Genomic DNA, 18,636 nt, shown 5'->3' on the forward strand with positions numbered 1-18,636 from the left:
GACAGCACGCTCCTTCTCAGGGCTTGAAAACTGCAGATGCTTCTGGCTTCGTCTTAAAACATATCAATCAGCAAGGGTTTTTTTGGGAAGCACCCTGTCAGCACCTGTCCCCCTCTTCAACACTCCCGAGGACCAGCCCAAGCAAGCTCCCCAAACGGGCCCCGCGGGAGCCAAGTTTGTTGCTTCCTCCCTTTTCCCCGCCTGGGTTTCAGGGCGTAGCACTGAAGGAGGAACCAGCCCAGACTCCGATCCAGCAGATGCTGCACAGACACGTGAAAGGGGCTGAATGTCCTCTATACCCAAAGCAGCACCGAGACCGAGATGGCAGCGAGAAAAGAGCAACAAAAGCTGTAAGATAAATTTATGCAAAAGTGAAGTGCTTGGCAGCATTTAAAACAGACCACCGGAGTCCTGACCCTGAGCACTCCTCTCCAATCCCAGGAAAACATCCTTTTTCCTCTTCAGGCTGGAATCCGACACAGCTGTGCTTTTTTAAATCGACATGCCAGAGTTTTGGCTGTGTTCAAGAACTCATGTATCTGCTCCAATTTTCTTCAGAAATGGTCAGGAACAACCTGCCGAACACAACCAGGAACCCGCGCCTTTGGAGGCAAAGCTTTAGCCCTGCAAATTGGACAAGACTGGCTGTATTGATTCAGGGATAGAAACTGTTTGTTCTGGGCTCTGCTGTTAAAGCAAAGCTTCACAAATGGCTTAACTGATGGGTGTTGGTCCAAGCGTCTGGGCACAGCCAGCTTCCTCCTGACCTGACGACACAAGTGTTCCCCCGTCCACTCAAGACTGCAAAAACTCAAGCCTGGGATCTGGCCACCCTGACTCATTTGTGTATTAGGAAGGACCTCCCTCCCCATTCTCCTTGATGGGAAATTCTCCTTCCCCCTGAGATGATCTTTCCTTCAGGAAGAGCCTGTCTGCACCATGAGCCTCCTGCCTCAGTCACCGCGGAGAGGGTCACAGTAACACCAAGCAAGTCTGGGTACCTGTCCTGGTTTTGGCAGGGATAGAGTTAATTCCCTTCCTAGTAGCTGGTACAGTGCTGTGTTTTGGATTTAGGATGAGGACAAAGTTGATAACACACCGATGTTTTAGTTGTTGCTAGGTAATGCTTACACTAGTCAAGGACTTTTTAGTTTTCCATGCTCTGCCGACCGAGAAGGCTGGAGGTGCACAAGAAACTGGGAGGGGGCACAGCCAAACTGGCCAGAGGGACATTCCATACCATGTGCCGTCATGCTCAGCACAGAAACTGGGGAAAGCTGGCCGGGGGGGCCGCTGCTCGGGGACTGGCTGGGCATCGGTCGGCGGGTGGTGAGCAACTGTACTGTGCATCACTTGCTTTGCATATTATTATTATTATCATATTATTATCATCATTTTATTTCAATTATTAAACTGTTTTTATCTCAACCCACGAGTTTTTCTCACTTGTGCTCTTCCAATTCTCTCCCCCATCCCACCAGGTGGGGGGGAGTGAGCGAGCGGCTGCGTGGTGCTCAGTTGCCGACTGAGGTTAAACCACGACAGTACCATAATGCCCTTCCATCTGAATCATGCTTCAGCAGCAATGCAGAGCAAGTTCCCACCAAGACCAGCAACGCTAGAGCACCATGTGCCCAGCACAGGTAACGACCCGCACACAGCCACCGAGGTCCGGTCGCCGCTGCATGGCACCAAGGCAGCAGGCACGCAGAAGCCACTGACACCAAATAGACAGAAAGCTTCTCGCGTACTGGAGCTCAGACCTCCAAGTGTCTTCCAAAATCTGCAGCAGACTGTTGGCTCCGTCCCCTCCCTCGTGAGTCACACGCCCACCTGAAACACAGCGTCCTCTGCCCGTCTGTCAGGACCAGCCGGAGCTGCGTACTGGGCTCTGTTCCCCGGAGACGTGCAAAGTGAATGTGAGAGTACAGGCTGCAGGGACTGGGTGGAAGCTGTTCCAAAAACGACAAGAAGGGAAGTCTCTGTGCCACAGAGGTGTGGTGGGAGCCAAAGGCCAGCTCTGGAGTTTGTTTATAACTAAGTTAAGTGTCTCAGCATCTCTTTGTAAATCACCTCCCGCAACTGCCCAAGTACTCAAGTAAGTTGTAGCAAAATTACAAGTGTACCTTTGCTTACGCAAATATTTTTACAATGCTTAAAAATCAACCCTGAGAAATATGCCCTAAACATTATCCTCGAACAGAAGCTGGTCTCCTGCCCACCAGAATCATGCACAGTGGCTGGTGTTGTCCTGACTGACACGGCCTTGCACTGCTCTCCCCTGGGCTGGCACTCGGCTGCTGCACTCAACAGAACCATAGTCTTGGTGGAGGAGAGGATCCAGTGAAGAGGAGCCCTGCAGTTTCTTCTGGCATCAGACTAATCATCCAGTTCAGCCTCCTTTTTCCTGCTAGGAACAAAAACAAGGAAGGGTGACAGACTTAAAAAAAAAGTAGAAACCAAAAAGACCAAATAACTGTGTCACTTGGTGAATAAGGGGCTCAGATACACAGGTTTTGAGATACACGGTCATAAATGGAATGAGTTTTTCTGTTGCACAGACCTCCAAACTAGCTAGCCTTTGTGTGAGCTTCTGCCATGGCAGGAAGGTGTTAGAGGTGCTAGAGATGAAGCTCCAGCACAAACAGGGGACACCCAGCCTGGCACTGCACAGGGCTATCCCCATGGCCTGGCCACGCTGTGCAACTGCCACTAGAAGAGCAGAGAAAGCTCCTTCTTTTGCTTCTGGCTGCATGACTCAAAGAACAGAGAAGCTGAGCAGAGCATGACGAGTTGCACCAGCCAGGTGTCCTAAGGAATCCATAAGAGCTGCCTCAGTCAGCATAAGTAATCCCTCACTACTGCCACCGGCAACCTTCACTCTTTCTGGTCCATCAGGACCCTCAGAGCAGAGGGGGCTTTGAGTCCTGACACACTTCATTCATCCCTGAGCAGCCCTTCAGGCAGGGCTATCTGGTATCTGTCCAGCCTGGTATTGGTGTGGGTCTGAGGGAACCCAGCAGCGCTCTCGTGAACTATGCTGAAGAGGCAGCGTAGCCACAACACAAGGAACTCAGACGCGTCAGTGGACTTGCTATGGATTTACACCGTTTAACAAAGCAGCCACTGGCCTACGTTATGCAAGAGTGGGGGAGTCTGACCCTCCCCTTGCTTTCTGGGGGCAGAAACCAGCTCCCTGCAGGATATTTCTGTTCACCCTCGTGTCACACCTGTAGGCGTTAGTGCTTTGCTTATCGCAGGCGCCAGAAACAGACCAAATCCCCAGTGACCTTCCCCAGCCTAGGACGCAGTGCTCTGCGGAAGAAACGTGTGAAGTAGCATGACTACAATCACCAGAAATCACCCTTTATGGAGGCAGCATATGTCCTGATGTCACTTGAGCTCACCTTGTCTGTCCCTTTAATGCCATTACTGAAGATCATTACATGAGCAGATCCCCTTTGGAGAGGCAGCTGCTTTGGCTGCCCACACACCTACCTCTCTGGCCCAGAAGATATGACCTCCAGTGGTGAACACAGCTGCTTCCGAATATACTCCCTCGATCTAATATCAGCCTGGAATTAAGCAGAAAAATAAGTGAAAATGGACTGATCAGCCTGCTTGGTGCCTCCCCTTTGTTATCTCAGTATGCCCCTGCACACCCTGATGTCAGTACGTCACAAATAGCTCTTGTATGACTGTGTCGCAAAGAGGAACCTGCATGTTTCTTTCCTTGTTTGGTTTCTGCGTCTCACTGCAAGCTGCTCGGGAGAATGAAGACTTAAAATGAAGAAACAGAGGGTCCTGGACCGAACAGCCTTACTGGAATACAGTCCATTTCAGAAGCAGAAATGACATCCGCTGAACCCTTGCTGTCTGCCCCTTTACTTCTCATGGGATTAAGGAGGTGAGACATTGGGCACAGCCAGCTCCTGCCAGCCGGTGCCTAAGGTCTGCTCAGCCCTGACTTACCACAAGCATGGCAGGATGAACAGCCAAAGTAGGGCCCAGACCGGGCTTCCTCAGCAAATCCTGGCGGCAGCCGAGTGCAATCATCCTTCACCAAGGGTCCCTGTGAGACCCAGAGGATTACCTAGCACAGGCTTCCAGCACACAGTGCAGTGCAGTGAGCCTTCTGGCAGCAAGCACTGACCCAGCCTACACTGAATGGCTGCTCCTCATCGTCCAGGGATGTGACAGGCCAGCAGGATTTCCAGAGGCTTCGGAAGAAGAGGTGTTCACTGGCAAAGGGGGAGTTGCTGAGGTGATGGGCTGCTTTTCCATTTTGCCCTGTCTCTACGCCAGAACCGCAACTTCCCTTTCATGAACCCTGGCAGCAGAGCCAGGAGAGACCTGGGAGTCTGAGAGTGGTCTAGTGCTTTCATCCCTTGAACCAACCCAAATGACTTCTTCCACACGTAGGCACCTCCAAACGCAGTGCAGGAAAACGTAACAAGCAGCTAAGCTCCTTCACAGGCCTTGCCCAGCAATAGCTCATCACTGTCTGACAAGAAATGGAATAGACTTTGTTAGAAAACTGAGGGCAGGGTAAGCCTTCCGTCCCTCAAGAGGAGATACTCCAAAAAGTAAACCAGCTCTCCCATTGAACCAACGGAAGCTGCTCCACCACCCTCACTCTGTAAAGGGATCACATGCCGTGATCACATGCAGGTCTCCGCAGTGCTGAGGAGTTCCTGTGCATCAGCAAAATGTTCGCAGGTAAAGATGCCCAAAACAAATGACTCCCCTTCAGCCCAGGACTCTGCCCACCCGTCTATTTCTTGGGATCTTCTTCATCCCTTTTGCTCAAAGCTATCAAAATCCTTCAGCCTATACTGATGTACAATAGCAGTAGGTCCCCTGACCCCCAGAAAGTTGTTGGAGTGCCAAAACCGTATGGATGTGAAGGCAGATCTCTGCAGCATTGCAAGGCAATTTAGCATGAGACAGTGGCTCATAGATCCCTCCTCAAAAGGTGGGGAACTACTGGAGCATTTTATTGACTTTTCCCAGAGCAGCAGAATGCCCCATGGACTCTGCTGCAATAACTTTCACTGTACGCTCAGTGAAACAGAAGCTGTGTCCCAGGACTATGCTAACAGGGACTCCCATTGGCATTGCAAGCAGGTGCAGGCTGCAGCCTCCAGGCTCACAGCACTCCAAGATCATCCATGGTCTTTATAGCTGTGACACTGTGATATTCCCAAAGGATTAGCTTTTCTGGTCACTCATCAGCTGAGAAATGGGACTCTGCCCTCCACAGGAAACTGTAAATTGAGAAGGGGAACAAGGTTATGGAGAGGGCTGTGAAGAGTTTGGGAATATGGCAATCCAGCAGGTGAGTCCTCAACAGGACATGGGATGAAAAGAGAGAAGTTGGCATTGCCCATTCTTGTACCCATCCCTTTCCTTTCTCTGTTCCAGCAGTTGTACGATGCAGCAACAGATGGAGAAACGCACCACTCGTCTGCTGCATATCCTTTTCCCTAGGCAAGAGCTTGGCTCATCCTCCCTGTGCGCCTGATGGGCTGGCTGTGCGATGGTAATCATGCAGCTATAGCAGGTAAAAACATCCACTAAAAGCAAACAGAGACAAGACATAAGCACATCCTTGGCTCTATCGCTTCTTGGCAGCAGTGGCAAGGCAAGTGACTAACACACCTTTCACACTGTCCTACCTCATGAGTCCAAAGGCAAAGCTGCCAAGGAAGACAACGGGAGCAGTTTACATGCCAGGCCATATCCGGGCTCTGGGCTCTGCTCTCCAGTACCAAAATCGAAAGGAGTAATGTTGAGACTCTACCAAATTCATGGTTTACTGCCCTCCTCGTTTGAAATAGAGCTTGGAGCCATCACCAAACCTCATCAAACCCATCCTCATGCAAGTGTCCAGTTCCTCCCTTCCTCTTCTGATACACTCTCCTGTGACATGAGCCCTCCTGAGCTCACCAGAAAAACTACGTTGCTGTGTCTTATCAGCAATGCAGGACAGCATGTGGTCAGAGTGGGGCAAGGAGAACACCAATGGAAATCCCAAGAGCTACAGAAAGTGTTGCTGGGCATTTACTGGATGTGCTTGTTCCCCAGAAGTGTCATTGTTCAGCTTTCCGGTGCAGAAGACTCTTAGATGCCATCATAAGCACGCAGATCCTGGGCTCTTGGACCACTTTGAGAATTGGCAGTTGATTTTTACATTCCCTCAGAGTTTTCTTCTTTTTTAGAAACTTCCTTTCTCAAAAACACTGCTTCACCGTGACATTTTAGAAGAGCTGCTATGCCCCACCTCAAAGGCAGAGTGTCTCTCTCCACTTAAAAAGCAGTATGTGACCTTCCCAGCTGGAAAAGCTTCGCAGCATATGATGATCATGCTAATCAAGTGGGTTAATACATCCCCAGTGGCTGTCCTTGAAACATTTCCTACTCTCATCGCTGTTCTGTTTCTGAAGAGTCTCTCCCGTAACTCGAGAAGCTCCCCACCACCCCTCCATCCCTGCCGCTCCTAGTCAGACCTCTTGGGTGGAGGCTCTGCCTGCTTACTGCTGGAAACGCAGCTCCACAACTGCTTAACAATTCTGCAAGCTCGAGAATGAAAAATAGTTACATAAGGGGTGGTTTGTTTGGGAGATTTTTTTCCCTTCTCTCTATAATTGGACAGTTTCATAACTGAACTGACAAATAACTTTGATCACTCTTCAGAATAAGAGATTACGTGATATATTTTATAACAAGGGAAGGAGGTTGTTCAATAGAGTCCCTACTGGGAGACCAGGGTAGCAAGAGTCACATCTACAAACAATTTTTCTAGGGAAGAAAAACCCCAACCATGTTCTGCTGATAACATAAGCTAATGCTCGATTAGGTGGCAAGTTACTGGCCAGTCCTCACTCCTAACACAGTGCTGAGAGACAGCTTAACCCAGCGTATTAACCAAGAGGCTAATCAATAAGATGGATAACCGTCCCGTAATAATCCTCACAGATTGTTTCTATTTTCAGAGGAGACTAGTGCTGGCATTAGGGTCTGCAATTGTTGCTTTGCCTGTTTTATGAGGGGCAGTGGTGATCCCTGTGTACACGACAAGCTTGCAGTGGGGGGTACATCTGAAGGGAGTTAGAGTTTCAGGATATCAGCTACTGATTTCCCTGCTGGGCAGCAGGAGCTATTCACACAGAGGAGAGGGGTGACGGCTTATTTTTCAGTTCTCCTACAGGCAAGCATTTAGTATTTCACATGAAGTGACCTGCAGAAATTCAGAGACCTGGGCAGGCCTACTTCTGTCCTTCTTGGTGGGCTGGAGCAACATCAGGCTGTCCCATCAGCCACGTCCTGAGCCAGCAGGAACCAGCTGGGCAAGGCGCCAGCTGGAGCTAAAAGGATCATCAAGTGAGCTGGAGGCTGGTGTGCAGCCAACCAGGAACCTGAAACAGCCAGAGCAGAAGAATCAGTCCCAGTGCAATCCCTGTCAGATGGAGAGCATTAAAAGCTTCTGTTTCCCCGCTGTGCATAGGGATCCTGGCTCTGAGCAGGCTTGGAGCGTGGGCAAACACTGGAGAGGGGTTCTGACCTCTGCCAGAAGTAGGCAAGGGCAGCTGCTCTCAGGAGGGCTTGGTATTGTTCCGGTGCCACTCAGTTTGAATGCTTTGCTTATTATTCTGGCATGACAGCTCCTGCCTACCTCAGTCCCTGTCTGGGTAGCTCCAAATGACCAACTATCTGCAGAACCTCAAAATCTCACAAGCTGGCTGGGCAGAGAGATCACCCCCACGCAAGCAAAATTCTCCCAGATTGGCCTTGCACTTACACACGGAATAAGGACTAAGTGGGATGTAAATACTGATTGTAGGTGATAATGAACTTCCCTCTTCTTTCTCTGAAAAATCACTTCTCTCACCTGCATCATAGCCACAGTTCCTTTGGCAGCACGACCACATTGTGGGCTGAATGCAAATCAAACCGTTTCTGATCACTGCCTAGATAGCGTTGCATGCCCAAGAAGCACAACATACCCTATACAGACTGGCCAGCCATACCTCTAGGAAAGTAGGAGGTTTAACAGTTGCACAGCACTGCACATGCTGCAGCACACTACTGCCTTCATACAAGCCATAAACACAGCCTCAAGAAGGTATGGGCAGCTGAGCTCTCTTAAGACCATTATATTCCTAGGGCTACCAGAACTTACAAACTAAGAGTCAACGATCCAGAAGTCTTTCACGACACTGGGAAAGCCATAAGCACATCACCCATCAGGTCTGCAAGCTTGTTCTGGGGACATGCCATAGCAAAAAGGCCAAGTCAGTCATCCACAGCAGGACTGCCCGCAGCCTTCTGCTTCCTAACTCCAGCTTTAGGTGCTCAAGAGCTGAGGCTTCCAGCACTGCCCTGCGTCAAGATCTGTGACAGTTACCACACAGAGGAACTGCAACAGGGAGAAGTCCCATGGAAAGGTTTAAGTGTCCTTATCTCCTGGCATTCCTCTACCTCTACAGTAAACACATTCCCTTTTGGATTTTTAATCCCTCTGTAAGAAAAGTGACAACAATTCATTCCATCACTTTAAATAAAAGTCATAGTTAGAGAACTGGAAGAGTCTCAGAACATAGACAAATACTGGAGATAGCTGGAAATTAAATGAGGGTGATGAAAAGCTCCAATACACCTTTTTGTTTCCAAAGGGAATGCTTTTCCCCTTTCCTCTGAACATGCCGAACTGCAGAGCTAGCTCAGAGCTCTGCGGAGGCATCTGTCCCTTGCTGGAAGAGATTACATAAAAAGATCTATCAGCCTACTCCCGTCTGGCAGGTAGTGGTTTATGAGATCAGAAACTCCAGTTCTGGTACGGACACTTCAAGGTTTGTTTTGCTCTAAGGTGTTAGATTTTTGTCTGGTTTATAGCTATAATACTCTGTTTTCAGAAAACACTGCAGTACCAAGGAGAAGCTCCTGTGTGCAGAGGCTGCGTAACAGCCCATAGCAGGATCACCTTAGTGCTGCTCTGAGGAGCTGCAGAGCAAAGGTGGCCAGGCACCTGACAAAGACAGCGGTGTAGCAATGCGAACGGCGTGTTCCAGGGCAATGTTATGAACACGGACATCTGAACAGGCCCTGCTCCCTGGATGGTCGCTGGGCCTGGCCTGTCTGAGCCACTAACAGCAGGGTGACCCTGAGAGAAGGGAAGCACTTGTCAGGCTAGAAGTCCCAGAGGCTTTGCACTTCTCCAGATCCTTTCCTCAAGCCCTGCTGCGATTTAATTAGTCTGAAGCTGAGCCTTGGTGGCAGCTGCGGCTCACTGACGGTGATCCAGTGCTGTCACCTACTGGCTGGCTGCCGCCCCAGAGCCTGCAGCTCCTTGCGGAGTGCAGTAGCAGGGAAAAGCCCAGAGAAGCAGCACTGCAGTCTGTGCTAGGCTCAGAGTGCCCAGGAAAACTGCATTTCCAGCTCCTGTGTATTAACATCAGCATCACAGAAGTTGCCTGCAGAGAGGAACCAAGGAATCAGTCAGGCTGGGTCTGCAGTAAGGGCTGTGTGTGCTTCCAGGCACTGCGTCAGAAGAATAGAATCATAGAATAGAATCATTGAGGTTGGAAAAGACCTCTAAGATCATCAAGTCCATCAACCCAACACCACCATTCCCAAACAAGCAAGGAAGAAGGAAGGATCAGTTAACTACCACGTAAACCATAATACAACAGGCTGGGGAGAACAGGCCAGCAAGAAGGGTGCCAGCTGCAGAACTGTCAGTTGCAGATGAGTGGCAAACTGAGGCTCTGAAACATCGCCATAGGCTTGGCATCCACAGCCCCCTCCACTGCCTGCCTGCTTGCTTCCCTGCTCCAGGCCTGCCTTCCCCTTCCTCAGCTCCCCTGCTTTTGTACCTGACGGATGGGCTCTGGGATCCGGTACCTGCAGCAGGACTTGACTAGACGCACGGCTGTCTCCAGGCACACCCTGTGACCCACAGAGATATAAAGCGGCTTAGAGCTGTTGTTGTAGCTACGCAGGACCTGTGCATTCAGAAAGATCAAATACTTAAGAGGCTTATTTTAACAAATACAGAGTGGCAGATGAATTATAAGCTAGCCAGTTGCCTTCAGAAGGTGGGATGGTGGCTCTGTATTTGGTAACTCCCAGCCTTCTTGATCCTCTACTTCCCCGTATCTCCTCATAGGGACTGTTTGCCCTGTGGCCCTTCCCCAAATGCCTCACACCGCTCTGGGAAGCGGTGAGACTTGCTAATGCAGACCATGTTGAAATAACACCAGACGCAGGAAGTTTCTTACATCTGCCCGTTTCCTGTGCAGCGCTCTTCTGAGTCAGACACTTCCATATTGCATCCTGGTAAGCTGTTACAGAATTGGCACCTCTCCTTGACTGTGGTTCACGAACGGGGGTGCTGGAGTATGGCACCTCAGATGCCATAGCCATGGACGTGAATATATCCAACACCTGAACTCTTTCTACTATTTCTACAAATGTCTGAGCTCACAGGAAGCGGAAAGCAGTGTTACTGGTCACCTGTACACATCACGTCTCCTTGAACTAATATCACTGAGACAGTCCCACTAGAGAGACAGCATTCTCCAGTGCTCCCAGCTACACAAAGCTGCAAGACTTGATGGCCAAATGAACAGGAAACTCCCCGCAGCTTACCATGCCCAGGACTCGCCCCGAAGTGCCTGTTAGTGGGAACGTATCTCCTTCCCTCTGCAGGGAACGAATCTAGGGATAAAAACACACAAGGTCAGTTGGTTAGAAAGTACTTGTATGCGGCCGTCCCAATTCTCTTGGGATATTAAAGAGTGGAAATAAATTCCCAACCTGGCCTAACCTGCTCTCTGTGCAGCTCATCCCTGACCAAGCCATCCACCTGCAGGAGGTTCTTGGCCACTCCAATGCATGGTAGATCCGTCAGGACTCCGAGGTGACAGGCCACACCAAATCCTGCCAACAACGAGTCACTGTAACTGCAGGACACCAGAGAACAGGAATCTCAAGCGGCAGCACAGGGACCCTGGAAAGCAGGGCTCTCCAGTAAAGTCCTACCTCTGGGATGGAGCAGGCCATTCCCATCTACAAGAAGTACCTGAAAAAGCCAAAAAAGAAATGTCATTTCCTGTACACTGAGAGCCACTCCAATAAGCAAACAGTGATACTAGGCCCTGTGAGGAAGAAGTCTCTCTCAGTTCTTTTACTTCTCTCTATAAGGGTCTTCCTGCGGTGCTGCCTACACCTGACCTGAAATGATCGGCAGCATGAGCTCCTAGTGGCTGGCAGCGCTCTTCAGTGGTGCTGCACACACAAGGGGACTCCCATTGCCAAGGGAGGCCTGGCTGTTCTTAGCTTGGCATCCCTGGTTCCTAAGGAAAGGGCAATAGATGCTTCAATACGACTCTGACACCGCACTCTCCACCCTGCCACTGGAAAACAGCCAGACAGTGCGGTCTCAGGAGAGGGAAGAATACCTTTCAGCGGTACTCTGCGCCCTCATGACATCTCAACTCAGGACAAAGAAATAAGCCACACCTGAGGTGTGAGCTTGGGCTCCTCCTGCTGAAGTCTCCGAACAGCTTCCACCAGGAAAGGGACCTCTCGGAAGGCTAAGAATCCTGCCATGTACTGGGCGCTCACAGCCACCATCCGGCAATCCTCGTACAGCACCTGGGGGCAGTGGGACAGTGCAGAGACAATGACCTCCAGGACTTCGCTAGTTAGTTCCTGACTGTTTCAGAGGCAGCTCCTCTGGTTTATGTCCCTTACTCTAATCTTTTTTTAAATACTCTGCTTCTGGATCTCTCCCACAAAGCCAAGGCCATTGGGCTGTGTCAGTCTGTCACTCAGTTAGAGAAGGGGGTGGATGATAGACTTGCTGACAGAAGAGGGCTGGACATCACCTACCATACCCTGCTTGAGAGTGAAGTCCTTGAAATAAAATTAGGGCAGCTATTCAAATACACGGTGGGGGACCTCAAAGTTCACAGAGTCAGAGCATTATCAAAGGGTGTCTGTCTCTATGCAGGGATAGGCCAAAAGAAACCCTGTAAGACAGGACAAAAAAATGTTCATGCAGGGCAAGGCAAGAATCAAGGCAGGATTTGAAATTCAGTTCATAAACATCCCAACGGCCAGTATCAAACTTTATTTCTCTGTTTGTTATAGGTTTTATAGCTAATTTTTATATCATCTTGAAAGCTGGGAAAGAGACCAAAAATCTTTATTAATTCAAGTAAAATTACTGTGGGATGTGGGATTCATGGCGGTTTTGAAAAGGCTTTGATACGTTACATCCCATATTATTAGTCAATTCCCAGCAAGAACTCACAAACAAGACATCTGCTGTTTGAGTGCTACAAATGCTTTAATTTCCTCTCTTGATGGGCACTGAATAACAATGGTCCTTTTTGTCTCCTTCTGGTTAGTGGCCAAGACTGGTAATATTCAATATACACCTAAACCCATTACAGACTTCTGTGCCTGAGCATGGACTACATCTCACCACGGTATTTTTCAATTTACCAACTAACTTAAACGCATACTAAACTTATCCCTCCATGCCTCATAAATTCCCAGTAATCCTACAAACCTCTCACAATCAGGAGCCGTTTGCATCGCATCTTCCTAAACTTACGTCTAAATCCTTACACACGTGGGTTTTTTTTCTCTGTTTATCTTTCTTGCAGAACGTACGGTTGGAGGCTTTGTTGAACATACAGGTGATAACTGACCGGTGTCCTGCGAGGCAGAGGCGCAGCAGGTAATGGCCTTTGTGTAAGTTTTCTATTAAACACCTCACGTTATTGCACACCTGGACACAACCTGAAGGAGTGAAGTTGTTCACTTGCCGTTACCTCAAGAGCCGGGTAGCTGAGAACGACCAGGGAAGCGCAGGCGCTGGTGTCATCTCCTTTGATGTAAGATAAGTCCACACCTCCCACTCTCTCCAGTCCTGTAAAATGTGAGTCTTTCTGCCACTCCTCGGTGTCCTCCTCAACCACACCGGCTCTTAACCGGGCCTGCTCTCTAGCGAAAGAGCACACAGCCGCAGTGAAAAGGGTGCCCCTTCCCCTGCAGCTCCAGGCCTCGCCCAGCGCCGAGGCCCTGCTCCGTCCCGGTCAGGGTTCGGTCACGAACCGAACCACACCGTGGGGTCGGGCGTGCCCCGTGGCCGGCAGGCACAGGAGGAGCCCACGGACCCCACGATGGGGGCAGAGCACCGGGGGGCTCTTCTCCAGGGGCCCCATAAACTTGTGGGGACGCGGGAACCCCTCCGCTTTCATCGAAAAGGGGAGCCGGGGGATGCAACTCCCCTCACTTTGTGCTTGTCCTCACGAGGGCCGCGGGTGATCGGGGCGAGGGGGGTGAGGAGGAGCCAAGGGAAGGGAAGGGAAGGGAAGGGGACCCCGCCGCGGCTGGCCCGGTACCGAGGAGGAGAGAAGGGGGGAGCCCCGCCGGGCCCACCCCGCCATACAAGGCCCAGCCCGGAACCCACAGCGGCCAGGGGCCCGGCCGAGCCCGCGGCCGCGCGCGGTTGCCATGGCCACGGCCCCCCCCCCCCCCGGCCGCCTCCCCCGGCGCATGCGCAGGGCGCCCCGCGCCGTTACCGTTCCCAGCGGCGGAGCGTCGCCTCCGGCGGCGGCGGCTCCGCTGCGCGCCCCGACATGGCGCCGGGCCGGAAGGCCGTGTCACCCCCGTCACCGGCCCCCCCCGGGAACGCGGGCGGAGAGCGGGCCGTTCCGTGCGCGGCGGCGAAGGAGGCGGGAGGAGCCGCGGGAACCAGAACGAGCTTTATTGTCAAACGCCTCCCGGTGCTCCGGGAGAGGGGCCCTGCCCCGGGGAATAACGCGGCAGCGAGCACCGGCGACAGCGGCGCGGGGGCAGCCGAGGGCGCTGCCGCGGCCTGCGGCAAGAGGTTAAGGCAGTGAAGGAGCAGCTTCCTTCGGCGTTTTTTGTTTTTTCCAACTTGGTCCCAATTCTTCAGTGGTGCTGAAAAGGCTCCGCGGCAAGAGAAATGAAGATTGGGGGGAAAAAAAGCAAGCACTAGGAAATGATGCTTTTTAAAAAAAATCGTTCATCTGTATCAGGTGGCTGTGGGTTTTTTGGTTGGGGGTTTTTATGTTTGTTTTCTTTTATGATGCCTTCAAAAGTCTCTGTTTATACATGCAGCCTTCTGTTTCTCCACCATCCTTCTGAGGCATGAAAGCACCTAATCTTTGCGTCACAGTTAGTAAAAAGAAAACAAAACCAAAACACCTCAAAATCCAAAACACAAACTCAAAAACCCAACCCCCTGAGCTTCCAGAATCTCACTGACACCATGTGTGTGTTCCCTGTGTATGAGGAAGGTCGGACAGACCTAGTGGTGCTAGTGCTCCTAGCTTTCCCTACACTCCCTTTTGAAGAGAGCGGCTGCTTTCCACGTAGCAGTAGCATGAGAGAGAAGAATCTCATCTGGGAACATCTCTTCCAGCTCTGTAGCTAACTCGGAGTCTTTTGCATCAAGGTAAGGAATGAGCGATTCCTTCAGGCTGGAAAACAAAGAGCAAAGGTAGTATTAATAGATGGTGTACAGCAAACTACAAATGCCGCATAGTATTGTGTGGTAGGAATGCACCAATGTTAAGTACACAGAGTTTTAACACGTGTATTTTGTAAGGAGGAGGATTAAACAGCCAGTCAGATTTATAGAGAGGCTAAAGAACCCAGAAAAGGGAGGCTGCAGGTCAGAACCAAGCTGTTAGGGCCAAGCTGTGCGTGTGGAAAGCTGAGTGTGCTCATCTGAATGACTGCAGAAGTGCTTGTGTTTATCTTCAGTGCTCATGCTCCTGGTATATTCCAGCAGTGTTCCCAAAATAGCTTGTGTAAGATGAAGAAGAGTCATACATGCTAGACACAGGCAGTGTGTCTTAGAACTAGCTGCATATTCTTGATGTTGATGGTTGTGCTTTGTGTCCAGCAGTGCAGTCATTTGCCAAGGGAACTGTTGCCATCACGTGCATTTTCAGAGGCAGAGAAGCTTAAGTTAGTAACAACAACAACTGTGGGTTGGTTTGGGCTGCATAAATCTGTTACCTCCACGTGGGTCTGAATTCATCCACAGCTTGGACACGTCTCAGCTTCAGGACGATCATTTCATGGAGCTCCTGCAGGAAGGTTTCCAGCCTCGAGTGGACAAGGAATGTGTTGAGGAGCTTGGCAATCTTTGGACTGAGCTCAGCTTTGTAGACTGTACTGATGTCTACAAAAGGATCCTAAAAATACAGTGAGGGGGGAAAAAAAAAAACCAACCAACCATACATATTTGAGCAACTTCATTTAGAAAAGAGGAAACAGCTGATTAGATGCTGAAGTTATGAGTGTACCTTACCCTTTTGAGGCGCAGAAGCTGCTCAGATTTGCGGGTAGAGAGAAGTTGCCATAGGGCTATGTTGTGCTTTAGGTAGCATCGTCTAAAGGCCTGAAAGAAAAACACATATATGGAGTGAACCTGGATGTAAGGGATGTATTTAGGAACCTGTCCACACCCTGCTCATGCAGGTCAAAACTGCAGAGGAGCACAACTGCAGGGAGTTCACCAAGCCCTTTCAACCTGGGTGTAGAAGCCCATCTGCAATAGGCTTCTCTCTCCCTCGTCCCCATTTTACCTCCAATAATCCATCTTTTTGGTATCATGAAAGGGAGTGGGAAAGTGATAGGGCTATGTCACACTTGTCATAACATAGTGCCGTTGGCCCCTGTCAGTAAAGGGCCTCTCTTCACACATCATGAGGAGATAAAGCCTTCTCCTATCACCACTTTGGAGAGATAAAGGGATATTTTCAATCCTGCTCAGCATCAGGCAAGCCAGTGCCACTGAAAGCTGACTCTTAATTGAAAGTTGTCCCTTTTCTCAGTTTTAGCATTACAACTTAATTATGCTGACACTCAACTGAGAATTCTCCTTCCTGGTGCTGACAGAAGAGCTTGGATCTGCAGAGAAGAGTTCAACCTCCTGCACGTCCCGCACCTGACCTTTCTGTAGGGTTTTGCAAGAACCTGCTGAGCATCACAAGCTATTAGATGCTCCCACCTTGCAAACACTGGTTGCAGGGGAAGTGAAAATTGTTTCCCCCCCGCTGTTGAATACGGTGGGGAGGGAATTCTATCATATACCTTTTCAAGCTGAACTTCTGCTGGGCTTGGAGATCAGGCTGCCTGGATTTAGTATAAACCAGTGCAGATATTATCCTGTAAGAGTAAGAGTTTTGCTCTCAGGACTCACCTGCAGTACATGAGGGTTTGTCTGATCACCCATCTGCAGAACTTTTTCTATGTAGTCAGTCAGAAGCATTTCAGCATTCTCTCCAGCCATGGCCAGGAATCCCAAGGTAATTTCAATGATGGACAGAGCATCACAGACATCACTATAAGACTGTAGTTCCCCACTGATCATGTTCATCACAGAACTGGGGAGAGCACTCTGAAAACCACGAAGGCAAAGCAGTTGCTCATATTAGTTCAGAACCATTCCTTATTGCTGCTCTAGTTGCTAAAGTCATGGAAGACAGCAGAGCCCCAGGTTTAGGAAACTGAAAATACTTAACTATATCCCTTTCCTTTGTAAATCCTGACTGACAAAAGAAGGCCAGTTTGCGCATATTCAAGGCATGCCGAGAGATTAGCGGACAAGCCTTCAGAGCAGATGAACAAGGCAAGTGACGGAAGACAAGCCTGACGTTTCTTGGGATGTCAGGGGTCACGTGCTTTGCCCTGTTTCCTCCAATGCAGAAACCCACCTGATCCAGCTTATTCCTGACATCATTAAACAGCTGCTCATAATTCCGATCATGTCTGTACACGAGGGTAGGTATTCCCTGTCAGGAGAGAAACCCACGGTTGTAAAGCTTTGGTAACATTGCTAACCCTGCTACAGTGCATGCCTGGCTGCAGCAAACACTGCAGGGCTCATCAGCCAAGAAGCTGTCTGCAGAAAACATAGCTAGCTGCCTTCTCCTACCGTTAGGGTGATGAGTGGTTTTCCCTGCAGGAACTTGCTGATGACTTGCTGCTGGATCCTCTCCAGATCAAAGTCCTGCAATGTCTCCCCTCCCTTCTCCATGCTGTACTGGCAGTTGGACAAGATCAGAGGAATCAGGTCTCTCTCAACCTCGTAACTGATCAAGTGCAGGTCAGCCACTTCTGACGGACTGATCAAGTACCTGCAGAAGTGAAAACAGTCTCCATTTAGAGCGAAAAGCCTTTACGAAGCAAGGAAAGCTGATTGTGTGGTAGCAGGTAATACAACAGAGCCCAAAAAGTGCCTAGCTGGAATAGCAACATACCTATCATCTTCCTTGACATGTTTGTTCACCAAGTGGATAAATTCATTGTGCAGACTAATGAGGTAGCTGGCTAAGGCTGTGGAGCAGAGGCCCAGCCCCTGTCGACGTGGCAGAAGGACCTCAAGCTTGCTGTCCAGGGTTAGGTCAGCATCACAGTAGCCTTTAGGAAGCTTAATCTCCCCTGAAATAAAAGGCAGAGAAGGCTGAGGTGGCCCAGAGCCAGCCCACGATGAGCAAGCCTCTCCTGAGTTGACCCAGGTCAGGAGGAAGTATAGAACCTGAAAAAAGCAGTACTCTTTCCATTACTTATAAACACTAAAGGGAGCAAGTTCAGGTGAGAATACTACAAGAGGGAAACAAATTCTTCCATTTGCACCCAGATCTTCTTAAACCTTTAATGGCTGTTATGGTTTAACCCGGCAGGCAGCTAAACACCACACAGCCGTTTGCTCGCTCACTCCCCCACAGTGGGATGGGAGAGAGAATCGGAAAAAAGGTAAAACTCTTGGGTTGAGATAAAGGCAATTTAATAGGACAGAAAAGGAAGGGAAAATAATAATAATGATGATAAAAGAATATACAAAACAAGTGGTGCACAATGCAATTGCTCACCACCCGCTGACCGATGCCCAGCCAGTTCCCGAGCAGCGGCCACGCCCACCCGGCCAACTCCTCCCAGGTTTTTTTTGTTCAGCATGATGTCATGTAGTATGGAATATCCCTTTGGCCAGTTGGGGTCAGCTGTCCTGGCTGTGTCCCCTCCCCAGCTTCTTGTGCACCTCCAGCCTCCTCGCTGGCAGGGCAGTATGAGAGGCTGAAAAGTCCTTGACTTAGTGTAAGCACTGCTCAGCAGTAACTAAAACATCAGTGTTTTATCAACATTATTCTCATCCTAAATCCAAAGCACAGCACTATACCAGCTACTAGGAAGAAAATTAATTCTATCCCAGCCAAAACCAGGACAATGGCCAAGGTCAGTTTTGAGGATATGTCTCAGCATCACTGATGGGAGGAACTTGAACTGTCAAAGTAGTAGAGGAGCATTGTCTGACAGCTGGCAAGCTCTTGCTTCCATCACTCTCAAAACACTGCTGGGAAAGAAAGGTACTCACCATTGGTGTCCAGCGAGCTTCTTAGCTTGTTCCAAACAGACAGAAACACATTCACTCTCCTCTGTAACAGGTCCCTCATCACATCTGAGGAATAACAGAAAGACGAATCCTTGAAACACTCTTTACTGACAACACCGTGAAACTCCGTAGTATAAGAATTTTTGAAGCACGCCACTGAACTCTAGGCAACTGCTCAAACAGATCAAGAG

At 49.9% G+C, this 18,636-nt stretch overlaps 2 protein-coding genes across 4 annotated transcripts in view; both read right to left on the reverse strand.

Moving 5' to 3' along the window:
• Positions 1–347: 347 nt before the first annotated feature.
• ENDOV (endonuclease V) lies at positions 348–13,657 on the reverse strand. 3 transcript variants are annotated; one of them, XM_076354186.1, is made up of 9 exons: positions 13,599–13,657; positions 12,846–13,017; positions 11,524–11,658; positions 11,044–11,083; positions 10,829–10,941; positions 10,651–10,719; positions 9,876–10,004; positions 3,499–3,575; positions 348–2,407 (listed from the first exon to the last, which is right to left on the reverse strand). In XM_076354186.1, the coding sequence occupies exons 1-9, from the start codon at positions 13,655–13,657 to the stop codon at positions 2,380–2,382; spliced, it is 822 nt and encodes a 273-aa protein (XP_076210301.1). In that variant the 3' UTR covers positions 348–2,379. The 3 variants fall into 3 exon arrangements, with proteins under 3 accessions (XP_076210301.1, XP_076210300.1, XP_076210302.1); XM_076354185.1 differs by having other exon boundaries at positions 348–2,410; XM_076354187.1 differs by lacking the exon at positions 11,524–11,658 and having other exon boundaries at positions 348–2,410.
• Positions 13,658–13,772: 115 nt separating this feature from the next.
• Positions 13,773–18,636, reverse strand: part of RNF213 (ring finger protein 213) — a 57,441-nt gene continuing 52,577 nt past the window's right edge. Inside the window, exons 59-66 of the mRNA XM_076354191.1 lie at positions 18,428–18,511; positions 17,316–17,496; positions 16,991–17,192; positions 16,770–16,847; positions 16,256–16,453; positions 15,362–15,451; positions 15,067–15,245; positions 13,773–14,522 (exon numbers count right to left, since the gene is read on the reverse strand). Of these exons, the coding sequence (XP_076210306.1) occupies positions 14,369–14,522; positions 15,067–15,245; positions 15,362–15,451; positions 16,256–16,453; positions 16,770–16,847; positions 16,991–17,192; positions 17,316–17,496; positions 18,428–18,511 (1,166 nt within the window). The 3' untranslated portion in view covers positions 13,773–14,368. The remainder of the gene's footprint in view (positions 14,523–15,066; positions 15,246–15,361; positions 15,452–16,255; positions 16,454–16,769; positions 16,848–16,990; positions 17,193–17,315; positions 17,497–18,427; positions 18,512–18,636) is intronic.

Source organism: Aptenodytes patagonicus, chromosome 16, assembly GCF_965638725.1.
Source record: "Aptenodytes patagonicus chromosome 16, bAptPat1.pri.cur, whole genome shotgun sequence".
NCBI classification, from domain to species: domain Eukaryota; kingdom Metazoa; phylum Chordata; class Aves; order Sphenisciformes; family Spheniscidae; genus Aptenodytes; species Aptenodytes patagonicus.

Coding starts and splice junctions, on each gene's coding strand:
- ENDOV (XM_076354185.1), bottom strand. CDS start 13,657: ATGTCGGGGCGCGCAGCGGAGCCGCCGCCGCCGGAGGCGACGCTCCGC. Junction 13,018..13,598: donor ACGCTCCGCCGCTGGGAACG/GTAACGGCGCGG, acceptor CTCTTTCGCTAG/AGAGCAGGCCCGGTTAAGAG. Junction 10,005..10,650: donor CGGGGCGAGTCCTGGGCATG/GTAAGCTGCGGG, acceptor CTGAATGCACAG/GTCCTGCGTAGCTACAACAA.